We start from the raw sequence: 22,337 nt of genomic DNA, 5'->3' as shown, positions 1-22,337 counted from the left end.
TCCACGACCCAAGTTCACCTGCACTGATGATCAGTTCCGTGTTCCCTTTTCCGTACACAAATAAATATGTTCACGGAGTTTCATTCGTACGGATATTTTTCACATCAGAAATTTTAACTTGAAAACCAGCCAATAAGTTTGACCTTTGATTGACATGGATGACAGGATATCCTTAGTTGGATATAAAGCATTTTTTTCAGTAGTATATTGCCTAATGAATTAATTCAACTTATTACACTTTAAAAAATAATAATTTGGTTACTTAAATTGTAATTTTTTGATATTATGGGCCAAAAATTATTAATTTATTCTAAATTAAAATTAGCCCTAAGTTACAAGTTTTTGACTAAGGGACGCACCATTAGATTCTCAGGGGGGGGGGGCATGGGAGTTTGGGTCAGGCAGAATTTTTTTTCGCCGCCGAAGGCGGACTTTTTTTTTTTGCCTCCAAGAGCACCAAATTTTTTTTTTTTTTCGCCGCTACTTTTTTCAATTTTAATGTACATTTTTATACAAAGTTGGGTGGGTGAAATTTTTTTTTTTACTCATCAGTGAGGCAAAGTTTTTTTTTTTTTTCTCACTAGTGGGCAAAGTTTTTTTTTTTTTTCTCACTGGTGGGCAAAGTTTTTTTTTTTCAAAAAACTCCCATGCCCCCCCTGGAAATCTAATGGTGCGCCCCTAAGGATGTGCAGAAAACAAAATGGCAGCCTCCTGTGAATAATATTTTGACTTCAAAACAAATGGGGAATCAATGATTTACGGTTCATGTGTAGCGTTCTTTATTTAATGAACCGAAAAAACATGTAATTATGTATCAAATGAGTTTGATTAAGATAAGCATTGATTTTTTATGGACACATAAGTGTCAATCGTTTTCGTTTGTAAAACTGGCTAGTCTTACCGTACGCTGAGTGAGAGTTATCATCACAGTCTGACACAGACACAGTTATGTCACATCACCATGTCACAGTCTGAGTGATTGCCATCCCCATATTGCTAGACTGAATCAGTCCTTATGCAAAATTCAATTGCTGACATTAATCTGTATTTGGGACTGAATTGGCTATGATAAACTGCTAGCTGATAATAAAGCTTATTTATGGAAATATTTATGTCGCTTGAGACACCTGGGATTTTAAGGGGCTGTGCAATAATTATGAGCCCTTTAGGCGGGGGGAGGTAAAATTGGGGGGGACAAGAAATTTTGGCAAGCCAAAAGGGGGGGGGGGGGCAAGTGATTTTTGGCACACATTCTTGGGGTGCTTTTTAAAATTAAACTCTAAAAAAGGCTTAGGAAAACCGTACCGAAACGCTGAAATATGCAAATTTTCCTGCTCGCTGCGCTCACAACATATAGACCATAATAAGAGTTGCAAATTGAGATCCCAAAATTTGGCATGTGCAAGGGGGGGGGCAAAGATTTTTGGCGGGCCGAGAGTGGGGGAGAACAAGCGATTTTGGCGGGCCGAGAGGAGGGGGCAAGCGATTATTGGCGAGCTGTTTGAAAATTTTACCTCGGGGGGCTCATAATTATTGGACAGCCCCTAAGGGAGTGTTCATAAATACATGTACTTTGGTAGCGGGATTGGGCATTATGGGGGGGGGGTCAAAAAGTTTTAACCAATGTTGATTGTGTGCAAACTACATGTATAATTATAATTAAGAATTATGAAAGGCCCGCTCTTACTAAAATTAACCTTTGATTTTAACCAAATTGGTAGCATTCATGCAAACATTTGGTAGATGAAATGTGGGAATGTGGTAAATTTAATGTCACATTGAGTTTTTGTAAATGCTTATACAAGTACACAAGTGAAAGAAACCCCACTGGTTATTTTGGTCATTTACCATGCAGTTCTATGGGAGGACATATTATCATAATTTTTAAATTATGATAATATGTCGAACTTTGCTCTGTTGACCTACAAAGACAACAAATTTGGCCGATTCCATTTAGGTGCAAGTTGTGACATGTGTAAACATTACACAAATGCAAAAAAATCAGGTTTGAAAAAAATAAACCAATTTCATATTATAAGATCGTACATTATGGCTTTAATTGTTACTAATATCATTATGAATTTTAATGTTTTCCATCACAGCTCCTCAGGCACATGGCACAACCAAACATGACAGCATTTTGGAAGTTCTAGCATTTCCAGAAGAGAAAGCCGATCAGCAAATCCCCAATGAAGATTCTGACTGTGTTGTTTGCATGTTATGCTCACTCAATTTAGATCTGTCACAGGGAAAGGAAGAAATATTAAAACATATCCAGATTGAACATAAACTGATAATTGCTGATGTAAATCTCATTTGCAATTTTAGAGAGTAAGTGCATTTGTTTGCTTGAATTAGATTTTTTTGTCTGTTTGTTTTGTTTGCATATTATTCAGATGAACATGTAAGTGAGTTAATTGGGGATTCAAACTTGCATGTTTAAAACAAAACAAAAAAGAACCTACCAATTTGAATTCCACCTGTTTGTAGTGTACAGTCGTTCATATGCTTAAATTATTGTCAGGTAATAAGGTAGATGTCCTGAATGGCAGTCCCATCAAAAGTGAGATTTTGACACCTGAAGAAAGCTCATACAATTATTTTGATCACCATCAAAGTTGGCCTGAGCTAAGTTTCCTACAAAATAATGATAGCTTTATAATCACCCTGTGGTGGTATACTGTATACCTGTACCATTCTATGGGCTATTGCAATGCACATATCCATTGGAGCTATTTACTCAGAATTTGGAATTAATTTCTTTTGGTGATAGGCCTCCATGTAAGGAAGAAATAGAACCACCTACTTTTTATTGATTATTAACATTTATATGTGTTTGATATCTTTTTTCTATTCAGGTACATTGAGTATTGAAGAAGCGCTTTGCCCAAGAGCCACTGAAGGAATTCTGTTCAACAATACGTAAAGAGGATAGTGGTATGTAACAAAAGACTTCTTATCTTGTGTTCCATCTTTACAAGACCAGCAGCTTATCTTGGTCCAGCATTGACCTTAGCTAGCATTTGAAGGATCTTGTTTCATATTACAAAATGTGACTCAAGCATGATGTGCAGCAAACTGTCATCAAATGCATAGTATATATGTTGCAATTCAAGTATTTCTGTATCATTAACTATATACATCCTTTTACCAAGCCTATAAATGTGATACAACAGGTTAATCCAGTGGAAATCCATATACATGTACATCCCTATGGAAGACATGACCTTAATCTCCCACACAGGGGGTGTAGATTTCAAATGGAGTCACCCAATAATGTAACCCCATTTGTAATTCACACTCCTTGTGTGGGAGATTAAGGTCATGTCTTCCATAGGAATTCATCTGGAACAGCTCAATGTAGGCTAGACATGATTGTTTATAATTATTTGATTGTGATTCAGACTTCTGGTATTAAGTCACTATATATTTTATGTAATCATTTTGCATGAAAATAGCGATACAGATGAGTAGGTATTTAAAAAATGATGGCTAGCAGTTCTACCATGCAAAAAAAAACATTACAGGTATAACAGTTTATTCCCACTTGGTCCAATCCCACTTAGTCCAATCCCATTTGGTCCAATGCCACATTTGATCAAATACCACTTTGTCCAATCCCACTAGCATGCGCATATTTTTTGGGGGGCTTTAGGGGCGTTAGCCCCCCATGGGGCGGCCAAAACGAAGGGGCGGTGGAAGAAGAAGGGGCGGCAAACGAAGGGGCGGCGGAAAAAGAAGGGGCGGCAAAAGAATTAGTAAAGAAATAAAAATTCCTTTAAAAGGAATAGGGTGGGCAAATGAAAAATTGTCAAGAGAAATGAAAGAATGAGTAAGTCAAGTTCACAATTAAAAACAGGGAAAATATGACACAACATCGATTTCCAATAGGGGAATAACACAAAAGCGTATAAACATGTTTATACGTTTGTTATTCCCCATTGGAGGTTGTGTCATATTTTCCCTGATTTTAATCTGATCTATTGCTTATCCTTTGTTCTCTTCTTGTGAGTTGGAATAGATTTTCCCTTTTTTTATTTTAACCCTTCACATCATAACACAAGACGTTTTATGTTAACATTTTATATAAAACATGGTTATAAAACTTTTGTAGATAATAGTTATTTAAAACATTTTCGTAATCATACCTAGAGTTTTTTTTCTCTTTATCATCAGATAGAAAGACTTCTGCTCATCTTCTCTGGTGAGACAACAGGGCTGGGGTATCTTTCCATATCAAAGTTTAAAAATCTGTCATATCAATTTCCTCAATATGTTGTATTGCAACTTATGAGGGTAAATGTGTGATTTTACAATATTTCGATCTTATTTTTTAACTTTGTAACTTTATTATGATTAACATAACTGTATTTCAAAGCGTCAAACTATATCATTATTTTGTCCCAACAAAAATAATCCAGGGAATAAAATATTCATTCATATGTTTATTTATTTTATTCAACCTGGGCCATTTCTACTGGTGCACATGCATTCTAATAATTTGTCTATAATACCTTATACAAGCATCAAAGATTTGAAAAGTAAATAGCCTATGTACACACTGAACACAATGCACATACAAGCTGTATTTAAGTACATGCGAAGCTGTCAGTATAAAATGATATATATGACCTTCACGATGCTATTAATTTAGCCCAAAGATTAGGAAAACTAGCAAAACTGGTGAACTGGTACTGTTCAAATAAAAACATCTGCAAATCTTGCTGCAATTTCCAAATAGTATTTCTATTACTTAAATAATTATTTTTGTTATTTCTTTTAATACAAACACATTACTGCCTATGACGACTTTATCGTATTACTTACATATCAAAATCAAGTAATAATTACAAAACTCGCCGTAAACTATCACCTCTGTGGGTGTTTGGGATATAACCGGCACGAATATTTTCTCAACACTGCGGCATGTGAAAAAGTAGGTCAATAGTCAGAGAATACAGGGTGGGTGCGGCACGCCGCACCCACCCAAAAAGGGCGGAAAAAATGTGAAAAGTATAAATAAATTTGAAAACATTTTACTATACATCAAACTGTGTTGCTTTTAGGGTGCTAGCGCTTATTATACTGACTAGGGCCATGTCCCAATTAGTCCATGTCCCACTAGGGTTATGTCCCACTTGGTCCATGTCCCACTAAGGCCATGTCACATTGCCCACTGAGATTGTGTTAAGTTAGAGCACCATAAATCACTGTCATATTGATGCACCTGTACTAATTGTATGGACATTATTTTTTTTATTTCACCCCAGTTACAGGCCAAAAGAGGAAATATTTCTTGCTTTCTGATGCACTGGAAGAAGACAAGCAAATCAGAGAATATCTTCAACGTAAACGTTTACAAGTAATTCTAGAAGCTCAACAAAAGGAAAGGATTGACACAAGTTTTTCCCGGTCATGTCTATTTTGTAGCCATTATTTTGAAGGCAATAGAGCTGCATTGATAGATCACATGGCATTTGATCATCACTTTAGTATTGGGAAACCAGATGATCTAGGTGAGTAGCTTCTTGTACCTTTGTATGTAGGGTATACTGTACAAAGTGCTGGTTATATAATGTTTTGCCTCATTCCTTTTACAAATTAAGCATACCAACCATCCATCATGTATTGCACAAGGTCCTATGCACACACTTGATGTAACACATGTTCAGGCGAAGACTATAACACTTAAAAAGGACTCTGCAAAAGATTATAGCCATGCTGGATGTGATGTAGCACAGCTACATGTAATATGAAACTGGCTGTGTCTTGTATATTATATTATTTAATGAGACAATTGGTTTCAGTCTCATATGCAGGGCTTGTCACTCAGAATGGTGGTTTTTTACACACAAAATATGGTTTATTTATTTATTTATTTATTAGACTTCATCACTGGTACATATAAAATTATTGTACATCCAAATTTTGAAAAATATAAAAGCTTTTTTTAAAAAAAACATGTTAAAAGACCGGCGAATAGGCTGGGATAAACAGGTGTAAATTCACCTTTAGAACCATCCCACCTAGGAAAGACCTAAATAATTTGGAAAAAAGAATGGAATGCCAGGGGCAAGACCTTAAATGGGCCTACAATTAGGGCATCAGCAAGTAGAAAACCAAGTGCAGCTTTCAGAAGGAACAAATTTGGAATAAAATTGAGACTTCAAAAAATCCAGAGCTTGATATTTGAAAGAAGAAATGGAATTGGATAATCTGGTTTCCAGAGGCAGCTGGTTCCACAAGGGAACAATGCAGTTGAAGTATGATTGTTTGTGGGATTCAGTCTTACACCTCTGAAAAGATAACATAAGAGGATCTGCAGAGAGCCTAGTGGTGGGATGGTTCTGTTGGTTTTTACTTTTAAAAACAACAAACTTATCTACATCTAAATCAAATTGCCCCAACTTGCAAAAAAAAAAAAGCCAAGATCACTGAGTTCCCTTCTGGATGATAGTGGAAGAAGATCAAGACTGGTTTCCTACTGATTTTGCCAAGAGCTGGCACTGAGAGATTCATTGCAGTTGTTTTATGCAAGAAGGTTTCAAGTGGGGGTCTCAAGTACTAGTGCTTCGTTATCATTATGCACCTTTGTCCTTCTGGCTTTTTACCAAGCGTTGTCATGTTTTGTAAAAAGGATAAAGATAAGATTACTATAAAATGTGTACACTGTGAAATTTCTTACCCAGGCTTTCAGGTTTTCCAACATTGGTCAACCCACCCCACCTCCACACCCAAAATGTAGAACACAGGCAGTAACAATGGTAAACCAGATTTGTTCTGTTTAAATTGTTAAGAGTGCAGATATGTTAAAACAGTGTTCTGACCTTGTTTGGTATGTTAAAAATCAAGAAAGTTACTGATGCATAAATCCTGAGCATAATGTCTCATTGCAGATATCTTGTTTTACACTTTTCAGTGTTTACAAAAGAGTTTCTGGACATTATTGAAGAAGTGCTAAATAGGTAAGTCATGTCACATGTGATACTCGCATTCATAGGCAATTGTTGGCAATAACAGGTCACTTGATTTTGAAATGTATGAAGTACACTACCCAAACAATTCACGATCAGTATCATTTCATTCAGTTAACACTTACACTATTGAGTTCTGAAGTCGCATGACAATGACAAACACTTTGTCAACACCATGAGAACAGACAAGAAAGAATGCAAATCAAGATTGTCACTGTTTGATCCTGATTTTATTTAGAATTTGTCATATATCTATGCAGCCTATTCCAAGGTGGAAATAAAATTATTTTGGTTTCTTGAAACCCTCCCTTGTCTGTAAAAAGGTGACTGAAATTTTTTATCCTGTTTTGGAAAAAAGAAATATTTTTTTAGTATGACAAGGCTTCTGGAAATCAGACATTATTATTTTTTGTAAAACTTGTTATTAAAACTAGTTATTAATCAAAATTTGTGTATACTTGGTTATGTATCAACTTAATCAAGAGAATATTTGTGCTTTGAGTGTTATCGACGAGAAAATACCGATAAGCCATGAAAATACCAAACGAGTACAAAGGTCAGGTTTGGTATTTTTATGACTTTGAGTCTTGATAGATTCAAGTTTCACATAAAAAAGCCATCTAATATTATTATTATATAATATGAAGTTTTTCTATGCTTTTTGAGTGCCAAAGTATCAAAATAAACATGTTGGTGCCATTTGGAAACCAGTTGTTAGCGTAATCATTTTCATCATGGTTGCTGGCGGTACAAAACAACAAACTGCTTAACTTAATCAATTACGCCTGCTTTGGTCTCTCCACACGATTATGTATTCAGCGTAATGCGCTATGAGTTTCAGTACACCAACGCAAATGTTTGCGGCATTCAGTATCAAAATATCTTGCACAGTATTACTTTGTAGTATAGAAAATGTGTGGTATAGCTAAAAGCTTCATGTTATAATAATAATAGGCCTTCCTGATTCTGCTGAATTTAGCATACTTAGACATACCAAAAATTGTAGTCATGAGAAATTAATCAAAATAAACTATAATAAACTTGCTATGCAAACTGAAATTTGCATAGATTGATTCCCTGTGAATTATCTAAATATTATTGGTCTATTGTGACAAGTTTCCAATTGAAATTTCAATCATCATAATTGAATGACAATACAATGTTGCTAATTGTTGTTGTGTAACAGTAACCATGCCCATTTTTTGTTTTTCTTCTCTTTTCAGTTTAAAATGCTTATTTTGTGAGAGAACATTCAAAGATAGACCAACGTTAAAAGAACACATGCGTAAGAAATCCCACAAGCGTCTGAACCCAAAGAACAGACTGTATGATAGATTTTATGTCATCAATTATCTAGAACTGGGCAGGAACTGGCAGGTGGCACAATCTGAAAGGGAGAAAGACTCTAGGAATAACTCTGATGAAGAGAATGAGTAAGATCCTTGTATACTCTCATATTAGTGCGTCTTGTCTGAAGTTGAGAGTAACGTCATGTTGGATTTTGCAATGGAAGATTCGAATCAGTGAGTTCACACTGTTGCATTGCCAGTTTATGAGCAAATCACCTTTTATGAGTGTGTATCGCCCCATGAGATTAGGTTAGCATGCATAATTGAATCTGCCACTGTGAAATACAACATGGTGTTACTATCTACTAGAGAATAGATACACTATACACTGTATCTATACATAACAGTCCTGTTAGCACAATTGGTAAGGTGCGAGATGGTACAAGTTTTAGTCCCCGCATTGTTGGAATTTCAGTCCTTTCAAAGCTAGTTTGAATTTCCTCTGGACAAGGAACTTACTGCTAGTTTTCCCGTGGTCTACCAGTACGAAACACGGAGAGCTGATCCTGGCTGTGATGGTTATTCATTTGGTGGCTGATTAGGATACTGTGCCTGTATAAAGCTACACCTCTAAATGATGCTAAATGATTTATAAGGTGTAGTGATCCTAACCTGTGTGCTTAATCTATTCTGTGTGTTTTGTGTTACTGTGAATGGCAGGACTGGGAGGAGGATGAGACATCAGGTGCCTGTGCTGTGTGCTTATTCTGTTCTGTGTGTTTTCTGGTACAGTGAATGGCAGGACTGGGAGGAGGATGAGATGTCAGGTGCTGTGCTGTGTGCTTATTCTGTTCTGTGTGTTTTGTATTACAGTGAATGGCAGGACTGGGTGGAGGATGAGACATCAGGTGCCTGTGATGTGTGCTTATTCTGTTCTGTGTGTTTTGTGTTACAGTGAATGGCAGGACTGGGTGGAGGATGAGAAGTCAGTAGCCAGTGATGTGTGCTTATTCTGTTCTGTGTGTTTTGTGTTACAGTGAATGGCAGGACTGGGAGGAGGATGAGACAGGTGCCAGTGCTGTGTGCTTATTCTGTTCTATGTGTTTTGTGTTACAGTGAATGGCAGGACTGGGAGGAGGATGAGACAGGTGCCAGTGCTGTGTGCTTATTCTGTTCTATGTGTTTTGTGTTACAGTGAATGGCAGGACTGGGAGGAGGATGAGACAGGTGCCAGTGCTGTGTGCTTATTCTGTTCTATGTGTTTTGTGTTACAGTGAATGGCAGGACTGGGAGGAGGATGCGACATCAGGTGCCTGTGCTGTGTGCTTATTCTGTTCTGTGTGTTTTGTGTTACAGTGAATGGCAGGACTGGGGGAGGATGAGAAGTCAGTAGCCAGTGATGTGTGCTTATTCTGTTCTGTGTGTTTTGTGTTACAGTGAATGGCAGGTCTGGGAGGAGGATGAGACATCAGGTGCTGTGCTGTGTGCTTATTCTGTTCTGTGTGTTTTGTGTTACATTGAATGGCAGGACTGGGAGGAGGATGAGACGTCAGGTGCCTGTGCTGTGTGCTTATTCTGTTCTGTGTGTTTTGTGTTACAGTGAATGGCAGGACTGGGAGGAGGATGAGACTTCAGGTGCCTGTGCTGTGTGCTTATTCTTTTCTGTGTAATTTATGTTACAGTGAATGGCAGGACTGGGAGGAGGATGAGACATCAGGTGCCTGTGCTGTGTGCTTATTCTTTTCTGTGTGTTTTGTGATACAGTGAATGGCAGGACTGGGAGGAGGATGAGACTTCAGGTGCCTGTGCTGTGTGCTTATTCTTTTCTGTGTGTTTTATGTTACAGTGAATGGCAGGACTGGGAGGAGGATGAGACTTCAGGTGCTGTGCTGTGTGCTTATTCTTTTCTGTGTGTTTTGTGTTACAGTGAATGGCAGGACTGGGAGGAGGATGAGATGTCAGGTGCTGTGCTGTGTGCTTATTCTGTTCTGTGTGTTTTGTGTTACAGTGAATGGCAGGACTGGGAGGAGGAGGAGACTTCAGGTGCCTCAGGGAACCTCTATTATTATCGGGAATTGCCTGTTACACATGATCGCACACAAGGTCGTAGGCAATTGGTCGGACCTCATCTGCCCAGAACATATTGACCCAGGTCAGCATACCGCCATATCCTTCCCGACATGCTTAGTAGCCAAGTCCGTGAGAAGAGTGGATCCACACACTATGTACACAAATATACATTTGACCACATTTTATTATACGATTAATACGAATTTATTAAACGTGGTAACAAATATTCTCTAGCAAATCGGTTATAGATGGAACTGGTAGGCATATTATAAATTCGGGATATTAAATATCTTCCTGACCAGCCAGATCTGGGCATGGTCAAAGACGAGTATCAGACCGACGCAAACTGGCTTAGTCTCCACATCAGCCAGTTTGGTTCCGCCCCTCCACAGGGGGCGTAACCTGTGTAGGAGACTCGGTCGGACCTGGTCGGACCTCATCTCTCCCCATCGATTGTGTCCTATAATCCCCGACATTGCCCTTATGAAGTCACATCGCCCTGAGGTGCCTGTGCTGTGTGCTTATTCTGTTCTGTGTGTTTTGTGTTACATTGAATGGCAGGACTGGGAGGAGGATGAGACGTCAGGTGCCTGTGCTGTGTGCTTATTCTTTTCTGTGTGTTTTGTGTTACAGTGAATGGCAGGACTGGGAGGAGGATGAGATGCCAGGTGCTGTGCTGTGTGCTTATTCTTTTCTGTATGTTTTGTGTTACAGTGAATGGCAGAACTGGGAGGAGGATGAGACATCAGGTGCCTGTGCTGTGTGCTTATTCTGTTCTGTGTGTTTTGTGTTACAGTGAATGGCAGAACTGGGAGGAGGATGAGACATCAGGTGCCTGTGCTGTGTGCTTATTCTGTTCTGTGTGTTTTGTGTTACAGTGAATGGCAGGACTGGGAGGAGGATGAGACTTCAGGTGCTGTGCTGTGTGCTTATTCTTTTCTGTATGTTTTGTGTTACAGTGAATGGCAGAACTGGGAGGAGGATGAGACGTCAGGTGCCTGTGATGTGTGCTTATTCTTTTCTGTGTGTTTCGTGTTACAGTGAATGGCAGGACTGGGAGGAGGATGAGATGTCAGGTGCTGTGCTGTGTGCTTATTCTGTTCTGTGTGTTTTGTGTTACAGTGAATGGCAGGACTGGGAGGAGGATGAGACATCAGGTGCCTGTGCTGTGTGCTTATTCTTTTCTGTGTGTTTTATGTTACAGTGAATGGCAGGACTGGGAGGAGGATGAGACTTCAGGTGCCTGTGCTGTGTGCTTATTCTTTTCTGTGTGTTTTATGTTACAGTGAATGGCAGGACTGGGAGTAGGATGAGACTTCAGGTGCCAGTGCTGTGTGCTTATTCTGTTCTGTGTGTTTTATGTTACAGTGAATGGCAGGACTGGGAGGAGGATGAGACATCAGGTGCCTGTGCTGTGTGCTTATTCTGTTCTGTGTGTTTTGGGTTACAGTGAATGGCAGGACTGGGGGGAGGATGAGAAGTCAGTAGCCAGTGATGTGTGCTTATTCTTTTCTGTGTGTTTTGTGTTACAGTGAATGGCAGGACTGGGAGGAGGATGAGAAGTCAGTAGCCAGTGCTGTGTGCTTATTCTGTTCTGTGTGTTTTGTGTTACAGTGAATGGCAGGACTGGGGGGAGGATGAGAAGTCAGTAGCCAGTGATGTGTGCTTATTCTTTTCTGTGTGTTTTGTGATACAGTGAATGGCAGGACTGGGAGGAGGATGAGACATCAGGTGCTGTGCTGTGTGCTTATTCTGTTCTGTGTGTTTTGTGTTACAGTGAATGGCAGGACTGGGGGGAGGATGAGAAGTCAGTAGCCAGTGATGTGTGCTTATTCTTTTCTGTGTGTTTTGTGTTACAGTGAATGGCAGGACTGGGAGGAGGATGAGATGTCAGTAGCCAGTGCTGTGTGCTTATTCTGTTCTGTATGTTTTGTGTTACAGTGAATGGCAGGACTGGGAGGAGGATGAGAAGCCAGGTGCCAGTGCTGTGTGCTTATTCTGTTCTGTGTGTTTTGTGTTACGGTGAATGGCAGGACTGGGGGGAGGATGAGAAGTCAGTAGCCAGTGATGTGTGCTTATTCTTTTCTGTGTGTTTTGTGTTACAGTGAATGGCAGGACTGGGGGGAGGATGAGAAGTCAGTAGCCAGTGCTGTGTGCTTATTCTTTTCTGTGTGTTTTGTGTTACAGTGAATGGCAGGACTGGGAGGAGGATGAGACATCAGGTGCCTGTGCTGTGTGCTTATTCTGTTCTGTGTGTTTTGTGTTACAGTGAATGGCAGGACTGGGGGAGGATGAGAAGTCAGTAGCCAGTGATGTGTGCTTATTCTTTTCTGTGTGTTTTGTGTTACAGTGAATGGCAGGACTGGGAGGAGGATGAGATGTCAGTAGCCAGTGCTGTGTGCTTATTCTGTTCTGTATGTTTTGTGTTACAGTGAATGGCAGGACTGGGAGGAGGATGAGAAGCCAGGTGCCAGTGCTGTGTGCTTATTCTGTTCTGTGTGTTTTGTGTTACGGTGAATGGCAGGACTGGGGGAGGATGAGAAGTCAGTAGCCAGTGATGTGTGCTTATTCTTTTCTGTGTGTTTTGTGATACAGTGAATGGCAGGACTGGGAGGAGGATGAGACATCAGGTGCCTGTGATGTGTGCTTATTCTGTTCTGTGTGTTTTGTGATACAGTGAATGGCAGGACTGGGAGGAGGATGAGATGTCAGTAGCCAGTGATGTGTGCTTATTCTTTTCTGTGTGTTTTGTGATACAGTGAATGGCAGGACTGGGAGGAGGATGAGATGTCAGTAGCCAGTGATGTGTGCTTATTCTGTTCTGTATGTTTTGTGATACAGTGAATGGCAGGACTGGGAGGAGGATGAGATGTCAGTAGCCAGTGATGTGTGCTTATTCTTTTCTGTGTGTTTTGTGTAACAGTGAATGGCAGGACTGGGAGGAGGATGAGATGTCAGTAGCCAGTGATGTGTGCTTATTCTTTTCTGTGTGTTTTGTGTTACAGTGAATGGCAGGACTGGGAGGAGGATGAGACATCAGGTGCCTGTGATGTGTGCTTATTCTTTTCTGTGTGTTTTGTGATACAGTGAATGGCAGGACTGGGGGGAGGATGAGATGTCAGTAGCCAGTGATGTGTGCTTATTCTTTTCTGTGTGTTTTGTGATACAGTGAATGGCAGGACTGGGGGGAGGATGAGATGTCAGTAGCCAGTGCTGTGTGCTTATTCTGTTCTGTGTGTTTTGTGATACAGTGAATGGCAGGACTGGGGGGAGGATGAGATGTCAGTAGCCAGTGATGTGTGCTTATTCTGTTCTGTGTGTTTTGTGTTACAGTGAATGGCAGGACTGGGAGGAGGATGAGATGTCAGTAGCCAGTGATGTGTGCTTATTCTTTTCTGTGTGTTTTGTGTTACAGTGAATGGCAGGACTGGGAGGAGGATGAGATGTCAGTAGCCAGTGATGTGTGCTTATTCTTTTCTGTGTGTTTTGTGATACAGTGAATGGCAGGACTGGGGGGAGGATGAAATGTCAGTAGCCAGTGCTGTGTGCTTATTCTGTTCTGTGTGTTTTGTGATACAGTGAATGGCAGGACTGGGGGGAGGATGAGATGTCAGTAGCCAGTGATGTGTGCTTATTCTGTTCTGTGTGTTTTGTGTTACAGTGAATGGCAGGACTGGGAGGAGGATGAGATGTCAGTAGCCAGTGATGTGTGCTTATTCTTTTCTGTGTGTTTTGTGATACAGTGAATGGCAGGACTGGGGGGAGGATGAGAAGTCAGTAGCCAGTGATGTGTGCTTATTCTGTTCTGTGTGTTTTGTGTTACAGTGAATGGCAGGACTGGGAGGAGGATGAGATGTCAGTAGCCAGTGATGTGTGCTTATTCTTTTCTGTGTGTTTTGTGTTACAGTGAATGGCAGGACTGGGAGGAGGATGAGATGTCAGTAGCCAGTGCTGTGTGCTTATTCTTTTCTGTGTGTTTTGTGTTACAGTGAATGGCAGGACTGGGAGGAGGATGAGATGTCAGTAGCCAGTGATGTGTGCTTATTCTTTTCTGTGTGTTTTGTGATACAGTGAATGGCAGGACTGGGGGGAGGATGAGATGTCAGTAGCCAGTGCTGTGTGCTTATTCTGTTCTGTGTGTTTTGTGATACAGTGAATGGCAGGACTGGGGGGAGGATGAGATGTCAGTAGCCAGTGATGTGTGCTTATACTGTTCTGTGTGTTTTGTGTTACAGTGAATGGCAGGACTGGGAGGAGGATGAGATGTCAGTAGCCAGTGATGTGTGCTTATTCTTTTCTGTGTGTTTTGTGATACAGTGAATGGCAGGACTGGGAGGAGGATGAGAAGTCAGTAGCCAGTGATGTGTGCTTATTCTGTTCTGTGTGTTTTGTGTTACAGTGAATGGCAGGACTGGGAGGAGGATGAGAAGCCAGGTGCCAGTGCTGTGTGCTTATTCTGTTCTGTGTGTTTTGTGATACAGTGAATGGCAGGACTGGGTGGAGGATGAGACATCAGGTGCCTGTGCTGTGTGCTTATTCTTTTCTGTGTGTTTTGTGTTACAGTGAATGGCAGGACTGGGAGGAGGATGCGACATCAGGTGCCTGTGCTGTGTGCTTATTCTTTTCTGTGTGTTTTGTGTTACAGTGAATGGCAGGACTGGGAGGAGGATGAGATGTCAGTAGCCAGTGATGTGTGCTTATTATTTTCTGTGTGTTTTGTGTTACAGTGAATGGCAGGACTGGGAGGAGGATGAGACATCAGGTGCCTGTGATGTGTGCTTATTCTGTTCTGTGTGTTTTGTGATACAGTGAATGGCAGGACTGGGAGGAGGATGAGACATCAGGTGCTGTGCTGTGTGCTTATTCTGTTCTGTGTGTTTTGTGTTACAGTGAATGGCAGGACTGGGAGGAGGATGAGACAGGTGCCAGTGATGTGTGCTTATTCTGTTCTGTGTGTTTTATGTTACAGTGAATGGCAGGACTGGGAGGAGGATGAGACAGGTGCCAGTGCTGTGTGCTTATTCTGTTCTGTGTCATCTCCAACAGTGAACAAACTGAAAACTCATATGACAAAGCAGCACAACTTTGATCTAGATCAGATGAAGGAAGGTTAGTGATAAGTATATTATGAGGAAAATGTAACCTGATTTCTATTCTAAAGATAGATCTTGCGTATGTAGGAGATGACAGCTGGAGGAACGCGGTAAAACTCAAGCAGTTGGAAGATAATCTCATGAGGCACCGAACCGAAAGCGTTAGCCAGGTCAAGGAATGTTATATAGGCCTTGCTCTTAGTTTGTTCAGCGTCGTCAATGATAGCATTAAGTGAGTAAATGTGTTCAATCAGCCCGTTTGATCCAGACAGGAAACCCTTTTGAATTTCTGGATCAATGATGTCATTCCAGGAAGAACTGTTCAAGCGATTGGCTAAGATCTTGTGAAGAAGTTTGGAGATGGCGGAGGTAAGTGCTATGGGACGAAAGTTCGAAGGATCATTAGTATCACCTTTCTTGTAGATAAGGCTAACAACTCCAGATGACCATGGCGCGGGTGGCGTTTTCTCTTCAAACACGATCTTATTGTACAAGGTTGCCAAGAAATGGTGAGTACAAGGCAAGTGTTTCAAGTACTTGTATTTAATTTGATCAGGACCTGGCGCCGATGAAGAGGAGCATTTTCGCAGAGAAAATTTAATGTCCTTCGCTTGATAGCAGCAAGATTGAACTGTGCATTAATAGATGGGGTTTGTAATCCCTCAGGAATGGCAAGCGATTCTGGACGGAGCTTTGTATGTATTTTCATAAAACTCATAGCACACATCAGAGGAAAATGAAGGCAGCTCATTTGATTCCGTACCACGGGAAGCAGTCTTTGCATAAGCATAGGGATCATTGCGAAAAAGTCTTTCATTGCGGATGGTTTGACGCGCGTGGTCTGCTCTAACGGCTTCTTTGGTGTCTTTGTTATGGCCGCGTACCGTTTGAATAAAGTCGTGGAGCTTATCTCCGCATATATCACGTCTGGCTTGATTTTTCAACGTACTAGCATTCTCGCGAACTTTTTCAATACGGCGTTGCCTATGAGGACCTTTATTAGGTTTTTCGCTGAATCCATGCTGAACAAGCGTGTTTCTGAGAGTTTGTGAAAATTCATGGGCAGCCACTGATGGTTCAATGTCGTCTGCACACAACCGAGTGTGGGTAGAGAAAATAGTCTGTTTCAAGTCTGTATCAATAGCATTCCAGTTGACATTACTTGGTTCAATGAGCGGCTTTACCACTGGTTTACTGAAGCACATGGTTCATACACACTTACAATGGTAGACAGTCAGTAAGCTTAAGCAGAGCAGAATTCAACAGTCATAACACACACAGGTAGATACTGATATAACATCAAAATGTGGTGAAATCAAAAGTCACAGATATAAAACCAAATGTACAGTGCTGCTGAAGATGTTAGACTAGGTTTGGTAGCCTCTGGAAGTGATATGCAAAGCTTGCAGTGGGGTTAGACCCTATTTTTTCCAGGAGCAGATTTAGATCAAACCTTCAGTCATGGCAGCCATTTTTTTTTCAATATTTGGTAAATGTTTAGAAATTACTTGGTTTGCATGGAATATAAGTACAAATTTCACAGACTTGGTAGAAGCGTAAGCATTCAATGTTTTGTATATAGGTCAAACTATTACCATTATTTTCACTCATTTGTTTGTCTCTAGGTTACAAAAGGGAATAGGAAATCAAAATTACCTAAGATTATAGTCTGCCTTCCTTGAGGCAGGAGTAAAGTAAAATCAAATTTTGTGATTTCCTCAAACTCTTCATATTTGAATTATTTTGTTATGCCAGTTGTTTTCCTTGCATCATATTCATTCTGAAAATACACACTTTTATATACTTACTTTTAGAAATACAATAAAAACCAATATATAAATTACTACCTCATACCTCAAGGAAGGCATACAGACTATAGCCACCTCACAAGTCTGTGAGCCTGATTGATCTACAATATAGCAAACAAAAGCAATATAAATTTACAGGTTGTTGGCCAATTTTCCCCCAAATTGTTGAATTTGAGACGTTGGGAGCTAAAACAGTAGAAACATAATATCTACATAACCAAAATATTCAAGAGATATAAGGGTTCAGATAGCTTTATAAATTAACATTTATGGGCAATAATAATTTAACTCAATTTATGCATTTGCTGACTTTGGCCTAATTGAACATGTTGAATGGATCAGATGGTTTCACATGTCTTTATTCTCACATAGCTGTATGTTAGTGTCAACTGTCAAGATCAAAAGTTATTACATGTGTTAAATTATTTTTGCATGAGCAGAAAATGAGCTTTTGAAGGGAAAATATGCAATGTTAGTTTTACTCTGTTGAGGCAAATAATTTGGCAATCAATAGTCCATTTACTCAATCTAAAGAATGATGACTCTTTCCAATCAATGCAGGGAGGAAATATTCACCTGTTGTGATAAATATACAAGTGCAGTATTATGTAAATTGTTGCTATTCAAAATCCAAAACTGAGCTGTTGTGACTTACTGGAAATCTGAAGTTGAGCAAGTATATACACTGTGTGTGTGAACAACTCACTTGTACTAAATCCCAGGAAAACGGAGAAAACCATGTACAAGATCATGGCATCGCTAATCTATACACCAGAGAATAGCATTACCAAACACTGTGTTGTGTGTATGTCCTTTGTAACTCTGTTTGACTTTACTGCAATCATCTTTTGGTTATGTTTTATGTGTGTATTTTCTATGTATTCCTTGACAGGTCTTAATTTCTACCATCAAGTGAAGTTAGTAAACTATATCAGAAGAAGAATCCACCAGACAAGCTGTATAAGCTGTGATCAGCAATGTGATGACATCCCTAGTCTATTAGACCATATGACAACAACAAAACACATCAAACAACTTCCAAACAAAACAGAATGGGATCAACCCCAGTAAGTACTGCTTGCATGAAAACATACAGAATGGGATCAACCCCAGTAAGTACGGCTTGCATGAAAACGTACAGAATGGGATCAACCCCAGTAAGTACTGCTTGCATGTAAACATACTGAATGGGATCAACCCAAGTAAGTACTGCTTGCATGTAAACATACTGAATGCAGCTGTAAAGAAAAGGAAAAAGGGGGCTGGTTAGTCATGATACTCATTGTCATATATAGTATTATATACCTCATATATAGATTCTTGTCATCTGATTGATTGAAAGTCCAGTCATTGAATTAACTATGCCCGCAAAATGAACTATGGACCGGTCCATGGAAATGAACTATGGACCGGTCACGTGCGTCAAGATCAAACTGGCGTTTTCCCCAGCGTAAAATGATATTACGCGCGCGTTAATGTTTTCACAGCGTTATAATTACGCAGAAATCGAGATTGTAATCTGTGTGCTGTTCGCATTGAAACTATTAATTTCTCTTCCCAAAATCGATGCTTTTAACCAAACAGATGACAAGAATCTTAAGATTTGGTATATAAAACAAATATTGACTGCTTTTTATTAGGGGCATGGTTAAAATTATAGGCCCGCGGTGTTCTCAAAACCATGACTATGCCCTCGGCTCGCCTCGGGGCATAGTCATGGTTTTGAGATCACCTTGGGCCTATAATTTTAACCATGCCCCTCATAGCAGTCAATATTTGTATATTTGAATATGTAATAGAAATCTTTTTGGTTCTTTATGAGTGAATTATATCTATACGGGGGTAAGGCTGGGACTCTCACAGTCAATGTGGGGTCTTTGCATGAAAGATAGAATTTTGGACCTTATTTAGAGCATCATTGGGGGCAAGAACAAAGATATTTATGTTATGTGGTCATATACCCGGCCCAATGACTATAGAACATTTTGAGATATAGCCAAACAAAGGAAATCTTTCCCTTTGTTTCCTTTTGTTTGAAAAATCTTTAATTGCTTATATCTTTGAAATTGGTTGTTCAATTTCAATGGGGTTATCTGGAAAATGTAGCTTTGTAAATGTTTTTACTATCCTATAAGAAACTGAAAATTTAATATTTCCGAGTTCCGACTGATTTTGCTTGATCGCATCACATATAAGCTGTGCAGTTTGCACAGCAATAAATGTTGATCGTAAGTATATATTGCATAAAATCATGTTTGTATTGAGGCAGGTTAATTAACCATTTATGATGTGATTATACAAACTTCAGTCAGGTCGAAATTTTTTGGGGTATCAAAATTAATTGCCAAGGGACTGATATAAGTGTATTGAAAGTAACAAATTATGTCCTGCAGAAAATATCTGACATTTTGGACATTTTGTATGTGGAAGACTTTTCTATTCTCACCACCAGAGTGCATTGTTCCCTGTTGTAGCTGATCATATGTATAGGTTAATAAATATCTCTTGTTAGGAGTGAAATTGTACAAAATGATACACACACATACTGATGAGATGTTGATGCTTTTAATGCCCCCCCCCCCCCCCCATGCGGAACTACCCTGCAGGGGGAGTGCATTAGATGCTATCAACATCTCGGGACAAAATCCATGATTTTGCTATTCTTCTAACAAAATTGTCACTAAAAATGTCGGACAATACAAGCAAATATAAATGCATCAACCTAAAAGAAAAATGAATGCGTCGGAAAGCATTTTGTGTAGTACGCAGAGTGCGCAATCAATGCATGGTGCACATTTTTCTAACATTTGCTCTGATTGGTTCTCACTATCTAAGAGTGTATGAAACATGGATTAGTCATTTAAAATGTCAGTAATTTTCTGGAATTTCTTTGAAATAGTACTATGTAATAGTTTATACTTGTATCTGAAGCCAAATTGTTTCTATTTGATCTATGCAGGTATTTCTTTCCTACCTATGAGAATGACAATCTTCTTTGTGCGCTAGATGAAGATGATGATGATGACAAGATAGGAGATGAAAGCTCTACACCAATTATAGCTGAAGATGCACCTGATGCCAAGGACAGTATATTACTTACTGATGAAGCAGTGCTACAGGACTTACAGAACACATAACAGTGTGTTACTATAAGGCAATACAATGCAAATTACACATAATAATATTCACTTAACTTGAAAATCATATGAAATAATACGAATGTAACTTATTCCTACAAATCAGGACAAAATGAAAATTCTTTAGATTTTGATATTGCCAAACAGATTAGAAATAAGCTGAACTACATCTCAAAAGGGCAGAATTTAATAACAGTGATAATTGTCAACCGTACTGTGCTGTACCGTTGGCTACTGCACTCCGCCATCTTTCACTAGTACATATCATGCTGAACACCGGTTAAAATTGATATGCTGCCATCTAGAGCTAAAGCACTTGATTCCTTATTTTCTAATTCAAAATAATTTATGCCTAAGTAACATGAATTTATCGAAAAGACAGATCCAGATTTGGCTGTCTGCCAAATGCATAATGATATACTTTGAAGATATGATACCCTTTGCCAAGGGCTCTTTTGATATTGGTATCAATTTTCTTAAAAATAAGCAATGATTTTGTCAAATCAAACAGCACTGAATGGGGCAGGGCTTAACCAATTCAGCAGGCATTAAGCAAGTACTTTAGTGCTTTGATACATGATATGGGGGCAACATCCAAAAACAGTAACACATGCACTGAATGTTAGAAATTTGATAATTTTTGGCCCCCACAACATTGTGTTGTATGGGGCTTATGTTGGTCGGTATAGTTTGCTCAGCTTATAGTTGGTGAAAAAATGAAACTTTTAACATCGTGTGTTGATATAGAATGGCATGCACAGTTGGGCGCATTACTTACGGTAGTTGCGTAATGCGTGACTGATAGGTACTTATGTGAATTACTTTATTGATGCATAAAGTAACAAAAAAATAATTTTTGCTAATTATAAGCCGAACAAACTTTAGGCTGTCCAGGTGGTTGATCACTTGGACAAAGGGAAACTCATGAATCCACTCTGCAGCTTCGACACAATAACCAATCAACTTCAAACTTAGTAGGGTGATAGGGTATTGTGGCCTCATGAGCTGTATAGTTGTGTGTAATGTTATTTGCATATTTGTGTCATGATCCGAAGGAGGTATTTTTGACAAGTGAGTCACTATAGTTATTACCTTATACAAACATTAGGCTATCATCATGTACTAAAAAGACCAAAGGTCTAGCATACTTGGTTTTAAGTTCTGAAGTTTTGTGATGTGTATTTTCTTATGTATTATATTTTTTGCTACATATTTTTGCCATTACATGTATCTCAATTTCAAATTTGCCACCTTTGGTCACCATATGGACCAGATTGTGTCACATTTGTGAATAGTAAAATTTAGTCAAAAATAAGGAAAACCATCAAAACATACGAAATTTAACACATGAAAAGTTTATAACTTTGCAACAAAGTATGCCAGGGATTTAGATTTTTACATCAAAAAAAGTTACTGAGCAAGTTAGAAACCGGGTTAGAAATGGCAATAACTGAAGCTTCATAATGGCCTACTTTGATATGACTCTGAGTTGTGGATAATTGTGGATGTTGACAGATTAAAGATAATTGTTATAGTTGCCTGTATGTTTTGTTTTCTATATGATATTGAAAAGAAATATATGTTACAAATGAAAAATACAATAAAGTAATATCAACAAGCACTATAGTTAAAATAATGGGTTCGTGTATTATTGTTTTGTTTATAATAGAGAGTATTCTGAACATTTGGATCACTGATTGGTATAAACAATTGAATTTGTGGTCTGTAATTGGTATTATTGTTCCCTCAGTAGCTTACCTCAAGCACACTTTCCAATGGTCATCAGGCTAATGAAAGTTGATTTTGAGTTTCCTGACACAATTGTTTTGCTTAGTGATGAGGCGATTCTTTCATTTTTCATTATATTTTGCACATTCATTGTTTAACACATACCTGGCAACAAACATATAGTTAATATGACTAATAAAGTATATTGACCATAATATACTTCATTAATATATTCTTG

General features: G+C 39.1%; 1 protein-coding gene across 1 annotated transcript; it reads left to right on the top strand.

Moving 5' to 3' along the window:
• Positions 1–695: 695 nt before the first annotated feature.
• Positions 696–20,553, top strand: LOC140149278 (zinc finger protein 277-like). The gene is given in 10 exon segments (XM_072171540.1): positions 696–713; positions 2,103–2,331; positions 2,859–2,869; positions 2,872–2,937; positions 5,271–5,516; positions 6,920–6,965; positions 8,198–8,407; positions 15,303–15,442; positions 18,127–18,301; positions 20,194–20,553. Coding segments are annotated over 10 exon segments (1,314 nt in total). The 5' UTR covers positions 696–700; the 3' UTR covers positions 20,372–20,553.
• The last annotated feature ends 1,784 nt before the right edge of the window (positions 20,554–22,337 follow it).

The sequence above is a fragment of the Amphiura filiformis genome, chromosome 3 (genome assembly GCF_039555335.1).
Source record: "Amphiura filiformis chromosome 3, Afil_fr2py, whole genome shotgun sequence".
NCBI lineage: Eukaryota > Metazoa > Echinodermata > Ophiuroidea > Amphilepidida > Amphiuridae > Amphiura > Amphiura filiformis.
The sequence above is the reverse complement of the archived record's forward strand: the minus strand, read 5'-3'. Positions and strand labels throughout refer to the sequence as shown.